At 37.2% G+C, this 16637-nt stretch overlaps 1 protein-coding gene across 1 annotated transcript in view; it reads right to left on the reverse strand.

The window, feature by feature from the left end:
- Positions 1-16118, reverse strand: part of LOC114151054 (G-protein-signaling modulator 2-like) — an 18542-nt gene extending 2424 nt beyond the window's left edge. Inside the window, exons 1-13 of the mRNA XM_028027949.1 lie at positions 15890-16118; positions 15757-15798; positions 8076-8297; positions 7810-7945; positions 7421-7560; positions 6126-6249; positions 5570-5685; positions 2786-2941; positions 2201-2309; positions 1870-2032; positions 1568-1659; positions 1312-1488; positions 286-445 (exon numbers count right to left, since the gene is read on the reverse strand). Coding sequence (XP_027883750.1) covers positions 286-445; positions 1312-1488; positions 1568-1659; positions 1870-2032; positions 2201-2309; positions 2786-2941; positions 5570-5685; positions 6126-6249; positions 7421-7560; positions 7810-7945; positions 8076-8297; positions 15757-15798; positions 15890-15897 — 1645 coding nt within the window. The 5' untranslated portion in view covers positions 15898-16118. The remainder of the gene's footprint in view (positions 1-285; positions 446-1311; positions 1489-1567; positions 1660-1869; positions 2033-2200; positions 2310-2785; positions 2942-5569; positions 5686-6125; positions 6250-7420; positions 7561-7809; positions 7946-8075; positions 8298-15756; positions 15799-15889) is intronic.
- Between the last annotated feature and the right edge of the window lie 519 nt (positions 16119-16637).

A 16637-nucleotide genomic window follows, 5' to 3' on the forward strand; every position in this document is an offset into this window, starting at 1 on the left:
CTCCTCATTGTAGGATGAAAGCAAAAAGTCTTTGGGTGGAGCATCAAACACAGGAATAATCAAGCACAACACTGAACTATTGACACGTTGCATTCATACCATATGTGCTGAAGTTGCAATGCTTTCTCTGAAGTAGGCATTACTAAAACACATCTCTTACATTTAGTGAGAAAAGAGCAACAGGAAAAATTACCCTCAGTTTTCTTTGGTGTGTATAAGATCATTCAGAATATGACTGTTCTCACATATGGTGTGAACACCCCTGAAAACGCAGGACACACTCACATTTCTCCTCAGCTACAGGTAAGGAAGAGGTAGGGGAGGGTTGGGTAGAGGAACGGTTCAAGCCATCCAGTGTACACCTTTGGTCATCCATTCGGTTTCCCTGGAAACGGGAGAGGAGGTCGAAAAAGGTGTCCTCCCCTATGGTATCGTGGGGCGTTGACTATGAAGTTAGGACAAAAAAAATCAGATTGTCTACTAAGCACTTAATCTGAAAATACATTTCTTTTGACTGGTGTGTGTTAGTGAAATCTGGGTCAATTTATTCTTTTATTTTAATTTTAGTATTAAATCAAATCCAGTTTTATTTGTATAGCATATTTCAGCAACAAGGCAGTTCAAGTGCTTTACATCATAACAAACAACAATGAAACATTAAATTTTTCCAAGTGCCATCATTTACATGTCAAAATGTTGGTTAGTGCTTCATTAATTACGGTACAGAAGCGTATTTCACCAAATCGCCACTAAAGAATACATAATAAAAATAAATCAAATTAATCCAATTATTGGATTACTAATGTGTATTCACAAAATAATCAAAAGTAATAATAAAAAAACAGTTTTTAAGGCGTACGACTTAATGCCGACAGTTTGCAAGCTTTCATTTTTACCAAATTTTATTTAATTCTTTTACAAAAACAGACTCAAAAACTTTTTAGTTTCTGCACATTTTTTTCATTAAAAAATGAGACTTTGTATTGAATTCACTTTGTATTAAGGTAGCACAATCCACATATTCTGCAACTTTAATGTTATTAAAGTACCGGTAATAGTATTTATGGTTTACAAAGCCTCAAAATAAATTGCACTAAAACTTTTCTGATATTCTGTAACAGAAATTTTTGATGGGAGTCAGAAAGGATCTTCCCACACTGTCACATTACTTCCTTTTAGTCACCCTAAAAGAAGCAGATGATCTCAGACATGTGAAACTGTCACAGAATTGGTCACAATTACTGAAAACAAGTGAAGGGTTCTAGAAATAAGCATTATGAGTCATGATGCATTTCTTCATCTGAGAAATACCTTAGACAGAGGCGAGTCTTCCTCGGAGGCCGGGTGCTCACTGAAGTTTTCCAAATGCTCTTTAGATTTGCTGTCCTTGTACTTCTTGCTTCTCAGGCGGTGGAAGAAAAAATGCTTAGTAGATGCCATGATTGTGTTGTTTTTTGACGAGCCGGTGAACAGATGCTCATCCCAGTCCTGGATAAACAAATATGATGTTTTAAAAACATATTTATCAATGCAAATTGCTTAAGTTAATCATCTGTCTTTTTCATACCTGATGTGGCTCGACTTTTTCAGTTTTAAGAGGACTCTGACTGCTCTCCACGTTTTCTGGACTCTCTTTTCTCCTCAAAGATGACTTGCATCCTAAAGCAAGAAAGAAAACGTAACCACCTAGTAAATTTGAAATATTTTCACTGTATTTTTACAAGCAGACAGAGAAAAGGTAAAATGTTTTCAGGAATAACATTCCTGGCAAATTCTCTGCTAGAAAAGCATTTGGATGTTTAAAAATGGCATTGTAAAAAATGGCATTGTTTAAAAATGGCATTGTAAAAAGCTACCAGAGAACTTTACCTGGCAGGTTGATGTAACCCTGAATGTTGTCTGCCACACCAGAGCTGTTGGTGTTGCTGTTGCTGAACATGTGATTCAGGCCGGCGTTTGCCTTCAGGTTAACAACGATCCGCAAATCGGATAAGTTCATCCTGGCGGTCATCTCGCTGCTCTTATCTCCAGTCTGCCACGTTACAAATGGAACAAAGAAAACAAGTTCCAACAAACTGCTGCTGATAAAAATATTCAACAGTTATTTCCTGCAGTTTACTTTGCAACCACTAGATGGAGATGATGCTACATAAATACAAGCATACAACTATGAAATGGGAGGTGAAGTATAAAAACACACCTCTTTGGCAATTTCCAGATGTTTTTCAGCGAAGAACATAGCGCGCTCATGATTCCCCAGGGCGGTGTGGGCATTTCCTAAGCTCCAGTACGCTCTTCCTTCTCCCACTCTGCAGGGACACAGAGGAAAACCGGCTTAGCAACTATAACTGACATTGTGCAAAAACAAGTACTCCTAATCATAAAAAACAATCTAAAATATTTGTACATGTTTTGCAGAGCAAACTAAATTCACAGTTTTTGCCTGAATGAAGTCACATTGAAGGGATCTTTTTCCAGAACGTTTAAAGGCACATTTCTATCCTCCATACATCTTTATTCTAACATTACAAATTAAGGACTGGTTTCCTACAGAAGCTTGTACTTTAATAAATCTTTAAAATACATAGTGTACGTTTGTGTACATTGTGATATATGCACCCCATTAAAGTCTTTAAAAGTCCATTTCACATCACCCTGTCTCCACTTTAGTCTTACAGGTGTTCATTGCAACACCACAAAAAATGCTCCCAGTTTAAGAACCACCTTGATCACTATTAAAGAAAGTCAAAGGAAAGTGAGCAGTAAGCAAGTGCTGATGTCGTACCGGTCATTAAGGTCCTGAGCGATGACCAGATGTTTGAGGTGAAAGTCTATGGCTCTCTCATAGTCTTGCAGCAGTGTGTAGGTGTTGCCCAGGCTGTAGCATGCCTGAGCCTCCACTGCTTTGTCCTTAAACAGTCGGGCCAGCTGCAGAGTCTTCCTGAGGGCCAGAGAGACAGGGAGGAACAAGGTCAAAGAAGGGACTAGAGTGGGAGCAGGAGAGGGATCGGTAACAGCTTTTTCATTTTTCCAAGCACTTCTCTATCAGGAGAAGAAAAATAAATCAGTCATGATAAAGAAATTGTGAACTCAAATGCATAATTTATTTCTCCCTAAAAGTGTGTGATAATCTCATCCTCCAGTGCAAATCCAACTCAGTCTTTAGTGAATAACTTTCATTTATTCGTTATACATTTTTGGATTTCACTCAACCAAAAAAAAAGGATAGTTCAATTTTTTTGTTTGAACAAAGTGTATAGTTATTTTTTGCAGTAATTCAGTTTTTTAAGAGGAATAAATTCTTTACAGTAAGTAGTTTGATTTGAAAGTCTAAAATTCTGTTTCTCAGAACATTACAAGCGGTGTTTTTTTCTTTAAATACATTTTTATCTCATCAGCAGTAAATTAAACATGCAACATTTAAAAACGAAGTAGTCTAATTTATGAAGAAAATGACTAATTATTGTAAGTTTGAAAAAGAGTCTGAAAGTGTGTACAGTTTTCTTACTTTTTGGGGTCAAATGCTGTTTTATTTTATTGGTCTAGAATGTTTTTTAGTCAATCCCAGCAATAAAAATGAGAACTCTCTCTGAAAACGTTAAGTATTTAGCCACGTTTAACGAATGGGTGTGCCCATGAGTACTTTTGAGTAAAACACTGCTGCATGTTTGTTGTCCTACTTGTCATGAAATTGAAATAAATAAAAAAAGCATGGACAATGAAAGACAAACATATTTGTGTTGTAACAAATACTTAAGATCATTTGTCAGTAAAACCCTTGTCCTTGTCCTTAAAGAAACATATTTATATTAAAGGAAGTGTATCTGGATCAGCTCCATTTGCTGGGGGGTCAAATTTGTACCATTCCTGAACTATGATTAGGGGTCAGACAAATGTACTACTAACTTGATTTTTATCCAGAGGTTTAAACAATTATTAAATTGTCTACAAAAAGATTTTAAGCTTTAAAAGCTCATTGCTGGAGAAGTGGCTGTTCGTAGAGTTTTGTGGCTAAGCGTATAAATAGAAAGTTGAGTCAAAGAAAAAAAATGTGGTAGAAAAATGTGCACAAGCAGCAGGTACAATAACAGCCTTGAAAAAATTGTCAAAAGATTTACATTAAAGAGATTTGCGGAAATGTAAAATATTAGGATTGAAGGTGGAGATAATTTCCCAAGAGCCTCCACACACATAACAAACTAAAACAGTCACAGGACTCATCTTAAGCCACTGCTAACTCAAAGATATCGTAGCCATGCTAAGTAGAAAAGGCACTAGAGTATTGCTCAGTGGTCCATCCTTCTTTCCGGAATAAAGTTAATTTAACATTTTATTGTGAAAATAAAATAAAAGCGATATTAGGTTACAGACATCTGCTTTTAGACTGGCATTAACACCGCATTGGTTGTTTTGACGTCCGTCATGGCGGAGTGCTGGAGCGTGACGTCACGTGCAAAGGGCCAGTAGTTTGATTTGCAGAACTGATCTGATCGTTTCCATAGCAACATAGCAGAAGCAAGACCTCCAGCCCCTTGTACTGCCACTGATGCTCGTCCTGCCCTTCCTGCTCACAACCAAGAAGAGGAAGAATGTCCAGGGGATTATTATGATGCATTAATCCTGGTTCTCTTTGCTCTGTGTTGTTGCTTCCCTTGGCTTACTTTTCAGTTTGGTAAAATTTTCAGTTGTCTTGTTTTCTTATGGCTTATGGCTAAGCATTGACAGAATTTAAATTTCCCGTTAGCAGGTTCTCTCCGTGCGCTCTGGCTTCCTCCCACAGTCCAAAAAGATTTCGTGCGTATTAAGTAATGGATGGATGATGGAAGTTCCAGAGTTAGTAGGAAGTGTGGAGAGTCATAGAATTCAAGATGCTACAGGTCCGTTGTGACGTTTCCTCCTCTTGCCTCTGCTGACAGCTTTATGGAAAAGGTAATTTCCTTTCTCAGAAGGACTTGGCAGAAATATCTCTACCCGGTTTTAATGACGCCGTGCTTGATTAGACAGAAACTCTTTGACCTGAACCCCACAGAAAATCTAACGAGTGTTGCGAAGAGGAAGATGAGTGACACTAGAAACAACGAAGCTGTAGCTATTAAAGCAGCCTGGGCTTCCTGATCCGTGCCACGTCGCACTGATGCCCGAAGCATAAGCAAAAGCAGCTCTGGCCCAATATCGAGCACATATACCGTTCAGTATATTGTTAGACTTTTCAGAAAGCCAAAATGTAAACGGAAAAAAAAAAAAAAAAAAAAAAAAAAAAAAAAAGAGTACAAATCTTTTTTCTGTTTTAATTTAAATCATCTTCTTGGGCAATATTTACATTTTCTGAGAATTTTAATTTGGGTTTTCATTAGTGTAGTCATTTAAATTAATATGAAAGCCACCGGTAAATGGATAGAATTGTTGAAATATATCACTATTTATTAAAGCAATTAAATTCCTTTTCTGAATTTCTGAAAAAAATAAAATAAAATTTTTGTGATATTCTGCCTGTACAGCAACACACAAACCCCCAAGTTCATCTGCCTGCTATGAGGTGAAAATAACCCTAAACCCAAGTTTTACTCACTTGTAATGATTAGCAGCCATTTCAAACTGGCCCAGGAATATGTATGCGTTCCCGAGGTTGCAGTGAGCCCTCCGCTCTGCAGATTTATCACCAAACTCTTTGGCAATAAGAAGCCGCTGGAGAACAAAACAAACATTAGGGTGCAAATTACTGTTCCGAAGTCAGGTTTTAACTAGCTCCTTATACATATTAGGATGCTTTCTTTGTGAATAAAATATAACCAAATTTAGGAAAGTATGGAGCTAAATTGAGGCTGTAAAGTTTTTCCAAAAAGTAAAAAATAAAAATAAAATCTTCAATCAGTTTTTAGTTTCACATCTTTTTTTCCTGTTTCAAAATATTTCTTTCAGTTTCAGATCGTTTTCAGTTTGAGTTTTTTTTTTATTTATTTATTTCAAAACCTTGTTTTTCCCCAGGTTTTTTTCCCCAGTTTCCAACTATTTAGTTTCAAAATAATTTTTCATCTTCATTTTATTAGTTACATTTATTTTCTTTTGAACCAACTTTATGACCCACAGGAGTGCAATATTAATCTGAACAATGAGCTAAAGCCTACCTTTTCATGAGCAGTGACAGCTCTTTCGAAGTCACCCAGGAGATAGTAGGTGTTCCCCAGATTCCCATAGGTACGACCCTGAGCTGCACGATCACCCAACTCATTCACCAGCGACAAATTGGCTCTGTATTTTAAAAAAACCACCAACAAAATTTTAATATACACAAAAAAGGTTGTTTTACAGCACATCTGTAATGCACATCGGCACATTTTACTTTTTCATGTGGAATTTAAAGTTTGTTGTGTCTTTAATACCAGCAATAGGGGAAAGCACAAAACAAGATCAGTGTCTGAAGAAATAAACATACCAGATAAGATTTTAAAGCTGCAAGAACAACACTCCCTCAACTCTTCCTTAACCAAACACACTGGGGAAAATTTAAACATATTTTTTTTGAACATGAAGATAAATCCTAAATCAACAACACAACTTTCAATTTTCCCTTAGTCCAATTATCCATTTGTTTTGGATAATTGGACGAATTATCCAAAATTAGTGGATAATTAATCCAGAAAAAAGTGGAAAGGAAGGTTTTTGTTGTTATATGATTAGAACAGACAAATTCCTAGTAGGAAAATGAATAAACTATTTTATCTGGAAACGTGCTGCTTTTAACTGGAACCACACAATGGCAATAAGTAACAACGAAGCATGTTTTTCCCTCCTCATGCAATTAAACATGGATGCTGTGGTTCTCAGCTGTATGGACTCAATAGATAACGTAGTTTTTATCGGCTAAGTGTTTTATCCAAGGTGGTATGGAAGTCTATTTTAACTGGATAGCCGCAGTACATAAAACAGCACAGTGACTGAGCAACACTCTCTGTCTGAACAAAATGTAACTAGGTCAGGGGTGGGCAATCCTGGTCCTCGAGGGCCGGTGTCCTGCAACTCTTGCAAGTCTCCCTGGTCCAACACACTTGAATCCAGCAGCTGAATCACCTCCCAAGTGCAGTCAGGTTCTCCAGAGTCCTGCTAATGACCTCATTATTTGACTCAGGTGTGTTGAAGTGGAGATGCATCTAAAAGTTGCAGGAGTCCGGCCCTCGAGGCCTGGAGTTGCCCACCCCTGAACTAGGTGATGGAAAAATTTCACAATCTTAATCACGTGGTTTTCATCATTTATAACCTTATTTAAAACAATACAACAAAGAAGCGCCTCAGTTATTGTTTAAAATTTAAAGCTAAAGGCTAACACTCGAACAATTTAAACAAAACAAATACCAAACAGTAGAGTTTATGACAACCACCTCATCATAGCCTTGTGTAACAATACACATGAATAGCAACTCACTCGTAGAACTGTGCAGCTTTCCTAAAGGCGATTCTCGCCTCCTCTGGAAACTCTCCTGGCTCCGTCCCACTCCAGCAGATGCTCTTGCCCTTGGCGTGGTAAATGTTTCCGAAATTATACAGAGCTCGAGCTTGCCCAACCTACACCACCAACAGCAGATTTTAACAGTCAGAAACCACACAGACTATAGCTGTAATTATATACTTTAAATACAGACATCAGATTTTCTTGTTTGTATCCAGACTCTGTGAAAGCTGGTCCAGAGATTTCTCCACTGGCAGATCAATGAAAAACAATGCTTTATCATAACTTTTTTTCTTTCTTTCTTTCTTTCTACTTTATGCCTATAAACACTTGTTACTTTTTAAAACTTCAAAAATGTAACACACCTTATCAAACACAGCTCTTGTGATATCCAAATGTCTTTGGCAACAAACCACAGCTTCATTATATCGTCGTAAAACCTTTAAAGTGTTTCCAAGATTTCCGCTGGCTTTAGCTTCTCCAAGTTCATCTCCAATGGTTCTGGGATAACAAACAAAAAGGAAAAAAAGGAAATTAGTTAGGGAATATCACAGACAATGCAATCAAAACTGGATGCTTAAAAATACCAAACATTGTACTTATAAAAAAGTCAAATCATTAAAGGTTTTACCTGGTTAGAGTGAGGTCATGTCGATGATACTCCAGGGCTTTATTATATTCTTGGAGGTGAAAGTAAGCATTCCCCAGTTGGCTATATATGGCGCTGAGAATTTGTAAATCCTCTGTTCCAATTTGTATGGCAGATTCGAAAAAGGAGACACCTGCACGATAGTTACCCGCCTTACAGAGTCGCTCGCCTTCAAGAGCCAGATCCAGGCAAGAGGACTCCATCCTGCAAAAACAAAAAACACAACAAATAAAAATAATAATCTGAAAACTGATCAAGAACAGTCCAGATTTAGCAACCTAATGTATAACAGACTAAATCATTCTCTTAATTTGCAGAGACCTTATGACAAAATCATGTTATGTTCAATGATTGAAACAACCAAAATATTTTATGGCATTTTGAATGATTCCTCCCAGAGGAAAACACAAGCTGTAAATCCAAAATAAGATAAAGCATTTCCTGTCTGTCATGACCGCAAAGCTGTAAAAATGCCTCAGTTACCCTGGAATGAAAATGTGTACCTTACATTTTAACCATAAACACAAAGTAAATTCAGATGTGTCTGGGAAGCAGAGTGCTATTTTTGAACCTGCTTTGGTTCTTTTTGTAGGCGTCAACCTGATATTGCACAACTGGAGGACCCAGGACCTGGAACTATACAACCCAGGACCTGGAACTATACAACCCAGGACCTGGAACTATACAACCCAATGGCGTTTTAGATTTTAAAAAAGGAATTTTAAAAAGGAAAGATTGAAAAAAAATAGAGTTCTTCTTGAAAAATAACCCCATGATCCTGACAATAATGTAGCTTTAATCAGAATTTTCACATCATCAAAAAACAGGATGCTTTTTTGTTTTAATAAAAAAGGTTTATTTAGATTAAACCTGGCAATAAAGTAAAAATATTTTCAGTTTGCAATTGATTCCTCGCTTATATAGAGCTGTGAATAAGATGAATAGCTTCACTGAGTCAAATCCACTCACATCTAGTTAAAAGCAAACATCTACCCTCAATGAATTGTGTTGAGTGTACTCTGATTATTACTTTTTTTTTTTTTTTTTTTTTTTTAATACAGGGTAACATAGCCGGCATGACAATGATCTGAAACTCACAGCCAGAGCTACTATGAAGTTTCTTCCTAGTTTGCGGAGTGGCTTAGCCCAACAGGAAATCTTTACAGGGAACTGAAACTCCGTGTTCCCCAGCAGCAGCTCCAAACCTTTCTTTGTAAAAAGGAAAACTTGAACTGGTGGTGTATTAAATACTTATCTTTCCTACTGTAAATCAGCCTGGGGCGTGAATAATTTTTGGTTTACATAAGATAAATAGTGCAGTTGGATGCAGGATATTTTTCTAGTGATCATATGATACAGCCACTGTTTGTTAACCTTAACCCTAATTGGCCCAAAGGACTGATGTCATATGAAAGTTTCCTGACCCTCCTCACACTACCTTCGGAAAGGAGCAAAAATCAAGTCGTCCAAATAAAAGTGTCAAAGCAGATAATGACTTTATGATGACAGAAAATACATAAACCTGCACAATCCTGAAAGAAACCCTGCCTGCTCTGTTTGTGTGTGAATCCAGCCGAAGTATCAGTTGTTCTCTTGTCGAGTTTCGACTTGCCCAGCTGACATACGGAGCTATGATTCGGATTAATTGGCTTAATCATCGCAGGTCTTCGAACAGCAGAGGAAACACAAGCACCAATCCAGAGTAAGCTTTAATTAATTTTAAAAAGTGACAGATTACAAAACAAAGTATCTGACTTGGGTCTTCAGAATAAAAGGGGCTTTGCTACTTTGAGTAGCATAACTGTCTCCCTGCCTTTACTTTCTCCACTTTGGATATAAACTGATTCCACACAAGCCTCCATGAAATCCAATCTGCTGTAGAAGATTAGAAGTATACTTAGTTAATCTGAAACTTTGCATTCACTCTCAACTACTAACCTACAAACCATTCTAATCACATCTGGCATTGTTGCAACCCTCTGACAAGCTTCACACAGACATGTAAACATCGCCAGGATGCTTTAACCGGTTTGTCTTACTCTGACCAACAGGAAGATCCTATTTCACCAAGATGACACACACACAGAAGCCAACACAAACTACTTGGAAGACATAAACATGCTATCAATGACACTGTGGTGCAAAACTAAAAAGATGAGTAAGTCCCAAAGATTACTTCATAACAACATCATCAAGCAGATCCAGTCATGAATGCCTGCAAAAGCAGATGAGTCAGAATCAGGAAAAGATAAAGAGCACAATTTGAATTATAATAATAGTAGTGTGTAGAGAACTAACCATTTGAATTTTTGCAATTTAAAATACATGTTGGATTAACAGATATTTCACTGAAGAGAATGACATTTGACTTTATAAGATTATGTTTAACATCGATTACATTTCCTTCTGCTATAAATCTGGAAGCTTAAAAAAATTAAAAAGTACATTTAAGATCAATTCTTCTTAGAAATCAAGTTACAGTTGCATTTGACTATTCATTCATGAGCAACACACAGATCCACATACCCATTTCCTCTTCTCATGCTGATACACTCCAGGCAGGTTGACACGACAGACATTTCAAGCTTCTTGACAACCTTGTGGAGCAAATGTTGCCCTTTCTTCATAACAACCTTCCCTTTTTCCTTTTTGCACATACACATAACGCATACAGACAAAGTATAGCACCGCGGGGTGCTAATTTTACTAAGCAAATAACAAAAAAATAAATCCTCCGCAAGAGAGCAGGATCTGCTGCTCTCTCTTTGTGCACACTGCCAAGTGGTTGTCACAGCAAAACAAAGGACTTAATCCGCTCAGGCTTCGCATCGACCTTAACAGCCCAGTGCCAGAGTCGTAGACCTCTGGCTTGGGTGAACATAGATTAACCTTATGTCGTTACCGGGCTGAAATGATTTAAAGTGAGAGCAACAGGCTCTGCTGCCATGCTTGGTTTAGTGCAAATTTCTGAAGCAATTAGGCTTAAAAAAAAAAAAAAGAAAGAAAAAAATTGAAAGTTTCTGAAGCAATTGGCCTTAAAAAAAAAAAAAAGAAAAAAAAACAGGAACCTATAGGTCTCATAGTGACCTATAGGTCCTGATAGTATGTGTAACTTCCAATTAGTCCAGATTTGATTGGTAATTTTTGCCATGTAGACTGGCTCTAGAGAAACCAAAAGCTGTCAGCTTGATGAAATCTGAAGCAGATTTAGCTGAAATAAATGATATTTCACTGTTAACCTTTTTTCCAGCATCATAATTCACATTTGCCTCCATGGTTTAGCAGCAACTTCTTAGGCCAGTTTAAGGGACACAAAAGTAAAACAACTATATGCAAGTTAAGATAAACTCCCATCTTACACAACCAGCAACTCAACTGCTGACAATCCAATGAAATCCACTTGTCTGAACTAATTAAGAAGTCTGGACTGATGCGCCCTCTGGGGCGAGCAACAATATGTTGCCTCACCAGTAGTTCTCCCATAAGATCTGGCCCAAGCCATGTGACGCTAAAGCACCACGCCAGTTGATCTTAAGCCAGGTAAATCATTCTATGACCAGGACAGAATTCCAAATAACACAAAACTGGATAAAATGGAATTAATTTAGACTGAGAAAATTAAACTTGGAGAGCAAAGTGATACTTTTAGTACAACTGTTCAAATGCTGATTGTATTTCCAGTCTGTGAGAAAGCATGAAAAATGTATGTCCATTATGCTTTATGCAAACTGCACAGAAACTCCAGAGTTGTAAGTAGATCAGCAAACACCTGGTTATGACATTGCATCACTGGAGGAACATTCAGTTACTTACAACTAGACACACAGAAAGGAATTCATTCAGAGGATAAAGGAGGTGATGGTTCACGAACTTGACGGGACTTGTAGCCATTGGTTTAAATGACTACACAATGATGCAATGCATCTTTCTGTGCAGAGAGACTACCTTCACATATCTACATAAACTACAGTGTTAGCTACGTGATGATTCTCCTCTTTCTATTAGTAATATCCCATAGTCTGTGGAATGTGGGTCAGTTGAGTTGGTAGGCTGATCAAGCGTTCTGACTCAGCCAGCCAATTCCAGTCAAACCAGATATTGGTAGCTTTGTTAATGTGGAAATGTGCCAAGTCCTGCTGAAAGTGAAATCAAAGTCTTCATAAAGCTTGACAGCACAGGGAAGCATGAGATGCTTGAAATTTTCAAGACCAAAACACAATAAACTGTTATTTTTCTTGCTTATGCACCTTTTTGTACCACTTTTCCCTTCCACTAAATTTTCCACATATATGCTTGCAGCACTCTAAACCTGCTTCCTTAGAAATTATCTTCTGTGATTATCGCTCCTTGTGAAATGAGTAACTGTCTGCTGGACTTCACTTAAATCAGCAGTCTACCCCATGACTGTGTGCCAACATTATGTCGAAACCATAACATTTCCGTTTCTATTACAACGTTTAAGAAATTATATAATGTTATAGATTTTTGTTAGACTAAATAATCAAAGTTAACACAAATAAACACTTGAAATGAATATTTCTATGTAATGAATCAATATCCAAGTCTGAATTACATTACTAAGATTAATATCATTTAGGTAAGATACAAATTATTAAGTAGTACCTGTCTTTGAATACTTTACAATTTAAAAGTAAAATTCCCTGCTGCTAAGAGATTGCATAACTTTGAATATCAGTCACAAAGAGATTTTAGAGTAAACGGTAACATATACTGCAATCAAGTGCTGCATCTCATGAAATATTTACAAAGAAGCCAGTAAAGACCTCCTGTAGTCTACTCAAAATCATTAACCAGGCAGCCAATAAGGACTCATCTTACACACACAGATAAGCTTAATTGTAAAACAAACTTCAAATATTGAGGAACCCAAAACTTCAAAGATGTGAATAGAATAAAGTTCATTAGAATCTATATATTATAAGAACATATTATGATATCCCCAACACTCTGCACTAATATAAGATTAAACATCTTCATGTTATATTTTACCTCAGTTAATCTGTAAATTATACTTTATAATTAGTATTTGTTTATTTCTGTTTCTCCACTTTGGATATAAGTGGAGAAACACACTTATATCCAAAAAAATAAATGTAACAAATTCTGCACATATTTATTTTAACATACATTAAATTATTTCAAGTTACATTTTCCTTGAATTAAGTACTCAACCTTTGCTACATCATCTTACAGATAATGCAGGTCTATTTATGAAGATTTTCAGTGTGAAGAAAATTACATGTTTTCCCATGATCAGAAAGCACAGAGGGTCTTTACATTATTTAGACGGAAAAAACATAAATCCTACCTCTGACGGAGATGATGTAAAAATTCCCTATCCTTTACATATGGCAGAGAAATGAAGCAATACATGACCAGCCAGCAGTCCTGACGGGAACCAAAGTAAATACAGGAATTCCACTTTAGGAATTCCTGTCAACCACCAACACTGAAGGAATACAAGCCTTTTTAAGAAACCTGAATCAGCAAACACCCCAACCGTGACATCCACCAGGAAACACTGACCACTGCTATCTGTGGATTCTACTGTCACTAATCTTGAAACCAGAGCTTGTGAGAAAGAGGAAAAACACACATACACACACACCCCCGCACACCCACACACACACACACGCTGCCTGACACTTTAGTCAAATGTCTGTGGTTGAAAAGCTCCCATTATTGAGAATAATTAGCCCGAAATCAATCCAAAAGCTCAAGGTAAATACTGAAAATGCACTTAAAACAGTACATGTACTTGGTAACAAATTAATCAGGATATTTTTTTGTTTGTTTGTTTTGGTGGATTCAAGTTTTGCTTCTGTTCACTGCGATTTAAAATAATGCTCACCTGCAAGACTAAGGACTGATGTTACAAGAAAATCATGCAACCTGCTACTCCTCCCGATACCGTTGAGACGTCAGAGGAAGGATTATCGCAATGCCTGCAAAATTCCACAGACCATATCAAAACAGTGCACATACCACTGCACTGAGATATGGTCTTTGCATTGCTACGCCTCCCTGTTCAATGACTCTGCTTATCCTCTGACCTCACTTACCAGCTGAAGTCTTTTCACTCAAAGAGCTGACTGCATGCTTTTCCTTTTTTGTTAGCATCACTCTGCGGGGGTTTAAACTACAGAGCAGAGCAGTTTCTGCTGAAGTCATTCAAATGCCTAATGATGAAGTCAAGTTTAAGCAATCAATAGTTTATGCAAAAATGTCCCTAAAACATTTTCACATTTATGTCATGCTACAACCACAACTGACAATATACTTTATGCAACATTATTTTGGGGTAATCAACAATCACCCTCTGCACACACATAAGCTATCCATGGTGAAACATGGTGGCAGCATCACGAGGCAGGGATGCTTTTCTGCAGCTTGGACAGGGATACATGTCAAACCTGATGTAGATGGAGCAAAGTAGATGGAAAACACAAAACAAAAAGGCTGCAAAATATTTGAAGCACAGGATTAAGCTCAACTGATTCGATGGAGAACATCTGCGAATACGAATTATACTTAAGTCTGGATTAAAACTAGGCCATTCTAAACCATGAATATTCTTTGATTTAAACAGTTCATTGGTTGTTCTGGCTGTATGTTGTCATCATCTGGCTTAAAAATTAACTCCTGCCTCATGTTGCAAAAAATATCATGCTCTAGAGGCAGAACATTGGCAGAAACACAGCCTAAAACACTTGCACGTGCAACTGCAGTGGAAAACTTGACAAATTTGTCTATAAAAATAAATACCAAATTGAAAACCATTGTTTTCCTTCCACTTGACAAATATTGGCTGCTTTGTGTTGGCCTAGCCTAGCCCAATGAAATACATTGAAATTAATGGAAATACCAAACAATTGACAGTTTCTTCAAATGGCATCTTTGTACTTCTTCGAAAACCGTCAAGTTGCTGTTATTGGAACTCTATTTTAAGACCCCTTTAATTATCTAACAACTAAAAAGAGCAAAATGTAAAGAACTGTCCAAGTGAAATCCTCTGTTAGGCATCCAAACTTCATTCACTTACATAGTTTTGATACTTAATAAAAGGCCTAATGTGGCATTCTCCACACCATAACTATTTCAGTGTGAATACGCCCAACAAGGTCCTCTTCAATTAAATGGTGCCGTTTAGGGTGCTAACCATTTTTACTTTTAGAAAAAAAAAACTGATGAGAAACCATTATTAGAGACTTTAAAACCAGTCCTACTTTGGAGAGGATGGGAATAAAAGAGAAGGAAATCCGAGTGGACATTTTTGAGTCGAAACTGTAACAGCAAACATCTCTGTATTTAAATAAAAATAACTTAACCTTAATTGCGATGTTTAAGGTTTTTGAAATGTTTGCTTAACTAGAATGAGGAAAAACTTGTAAAGCTGTTTTCCCCTGTTCAGAATTATGAATCACCGACTTTGTGGTGGTGACTGTTTGGGAAATAATGTCCTAGAAAGCTCGGAATTAGTCGGAGATTTTTTTCTTCTTTTCTTTTACATACATGCCGCGACATGTAGCTGCTCCCTGAGACGTGAAGAGAAATGTCTTAAGAACAGCCAAACTTTTCACAGGAAACAAAATAAACAAACAACGACAACCGAGGCTCAAGACACTGAAAAAGTTCCACCTACTTAAAAGGGAGATCCGCGAAGATCCCACAGGAATGTCTCCAGCTTCAAAAAAACAGATGACTCGAGTCAGAAACGTTATGAATACGTTATTTCTGATTTTCTAAAGGTTGTTTACAGTGGTCCAACTACTCACTCGTCCATCTGGGAGGAAGACTGCTACAGGGTCTCGGGAAGCAGAAATGGAAGCCCCTCCTCGCCGTTACAATCTGACTTTAATTAGGATACGATGGCTGCTGCCTTCAAGAGCTGTGGGAAGTTCTGTAATTGTTCATCCAGCGACCACACGTTTATGTTTTAAAAGTGACGTTGACGGGGAGGAGTGAGATGAGTACATTTCCACTAAGACGTCCTTCATTGCAACGACGCAGAAGTGATTAGCTGGAAACCGCACGCTCCGTTAATAGATACATTTTAACGCTCACTTCCGCCATCTGCTGTTCAAAGTTACTGTTACATTATTTCTGGTCTGTTTGCCACTTTGCAAATTTCCTGCCCGCCTTCAATATCCAGGCGTTGCCATTTCGTCGTTTCCGACCCCCATTTCTGAAATAAAACATACTATAGATGTTGTACTTTATCTTAAGTATTTTATTTAATTTTTGAGACAATAATGCACTATTATGTTAATTTTACGTTATCCGGGCCGTTTCCAACTTAGGTTATGGATGGGTGTAGTCCTTTTGCCCCTTTGCCATCTTCTGTTGTTGTAGTTTTTATACAAGGCTTTTTGAGGTACTAAAAATGTTTTTATTTATTTATTATTCAATGTTATTGCTACACAAAACGCTATTTTGACTTGTGAAGGTTGTCATGGTCACCTGTAAAACATGTTCCCTTATCTTTTCCATACATCTTGGATATGTAGGCATATGTTGTAATTA

The sequence above is a fragment of the Xiphophorus couchianus genome, chromosome 9 (genome assembly GCF_001444195.1).
Source record: "Xiphophorus couchianus chromosome 9, X_couchianus-1.0, whole genome shotgun sequence".
Classification (NCBI taxonomy): domain Eukaryota; kingdom Metazoa; phylum Chordata; class Actinopteri; order Cyprinodontiformes; family Poeciliidae; genus Xiphophorus; species Xiphophorus couchianus.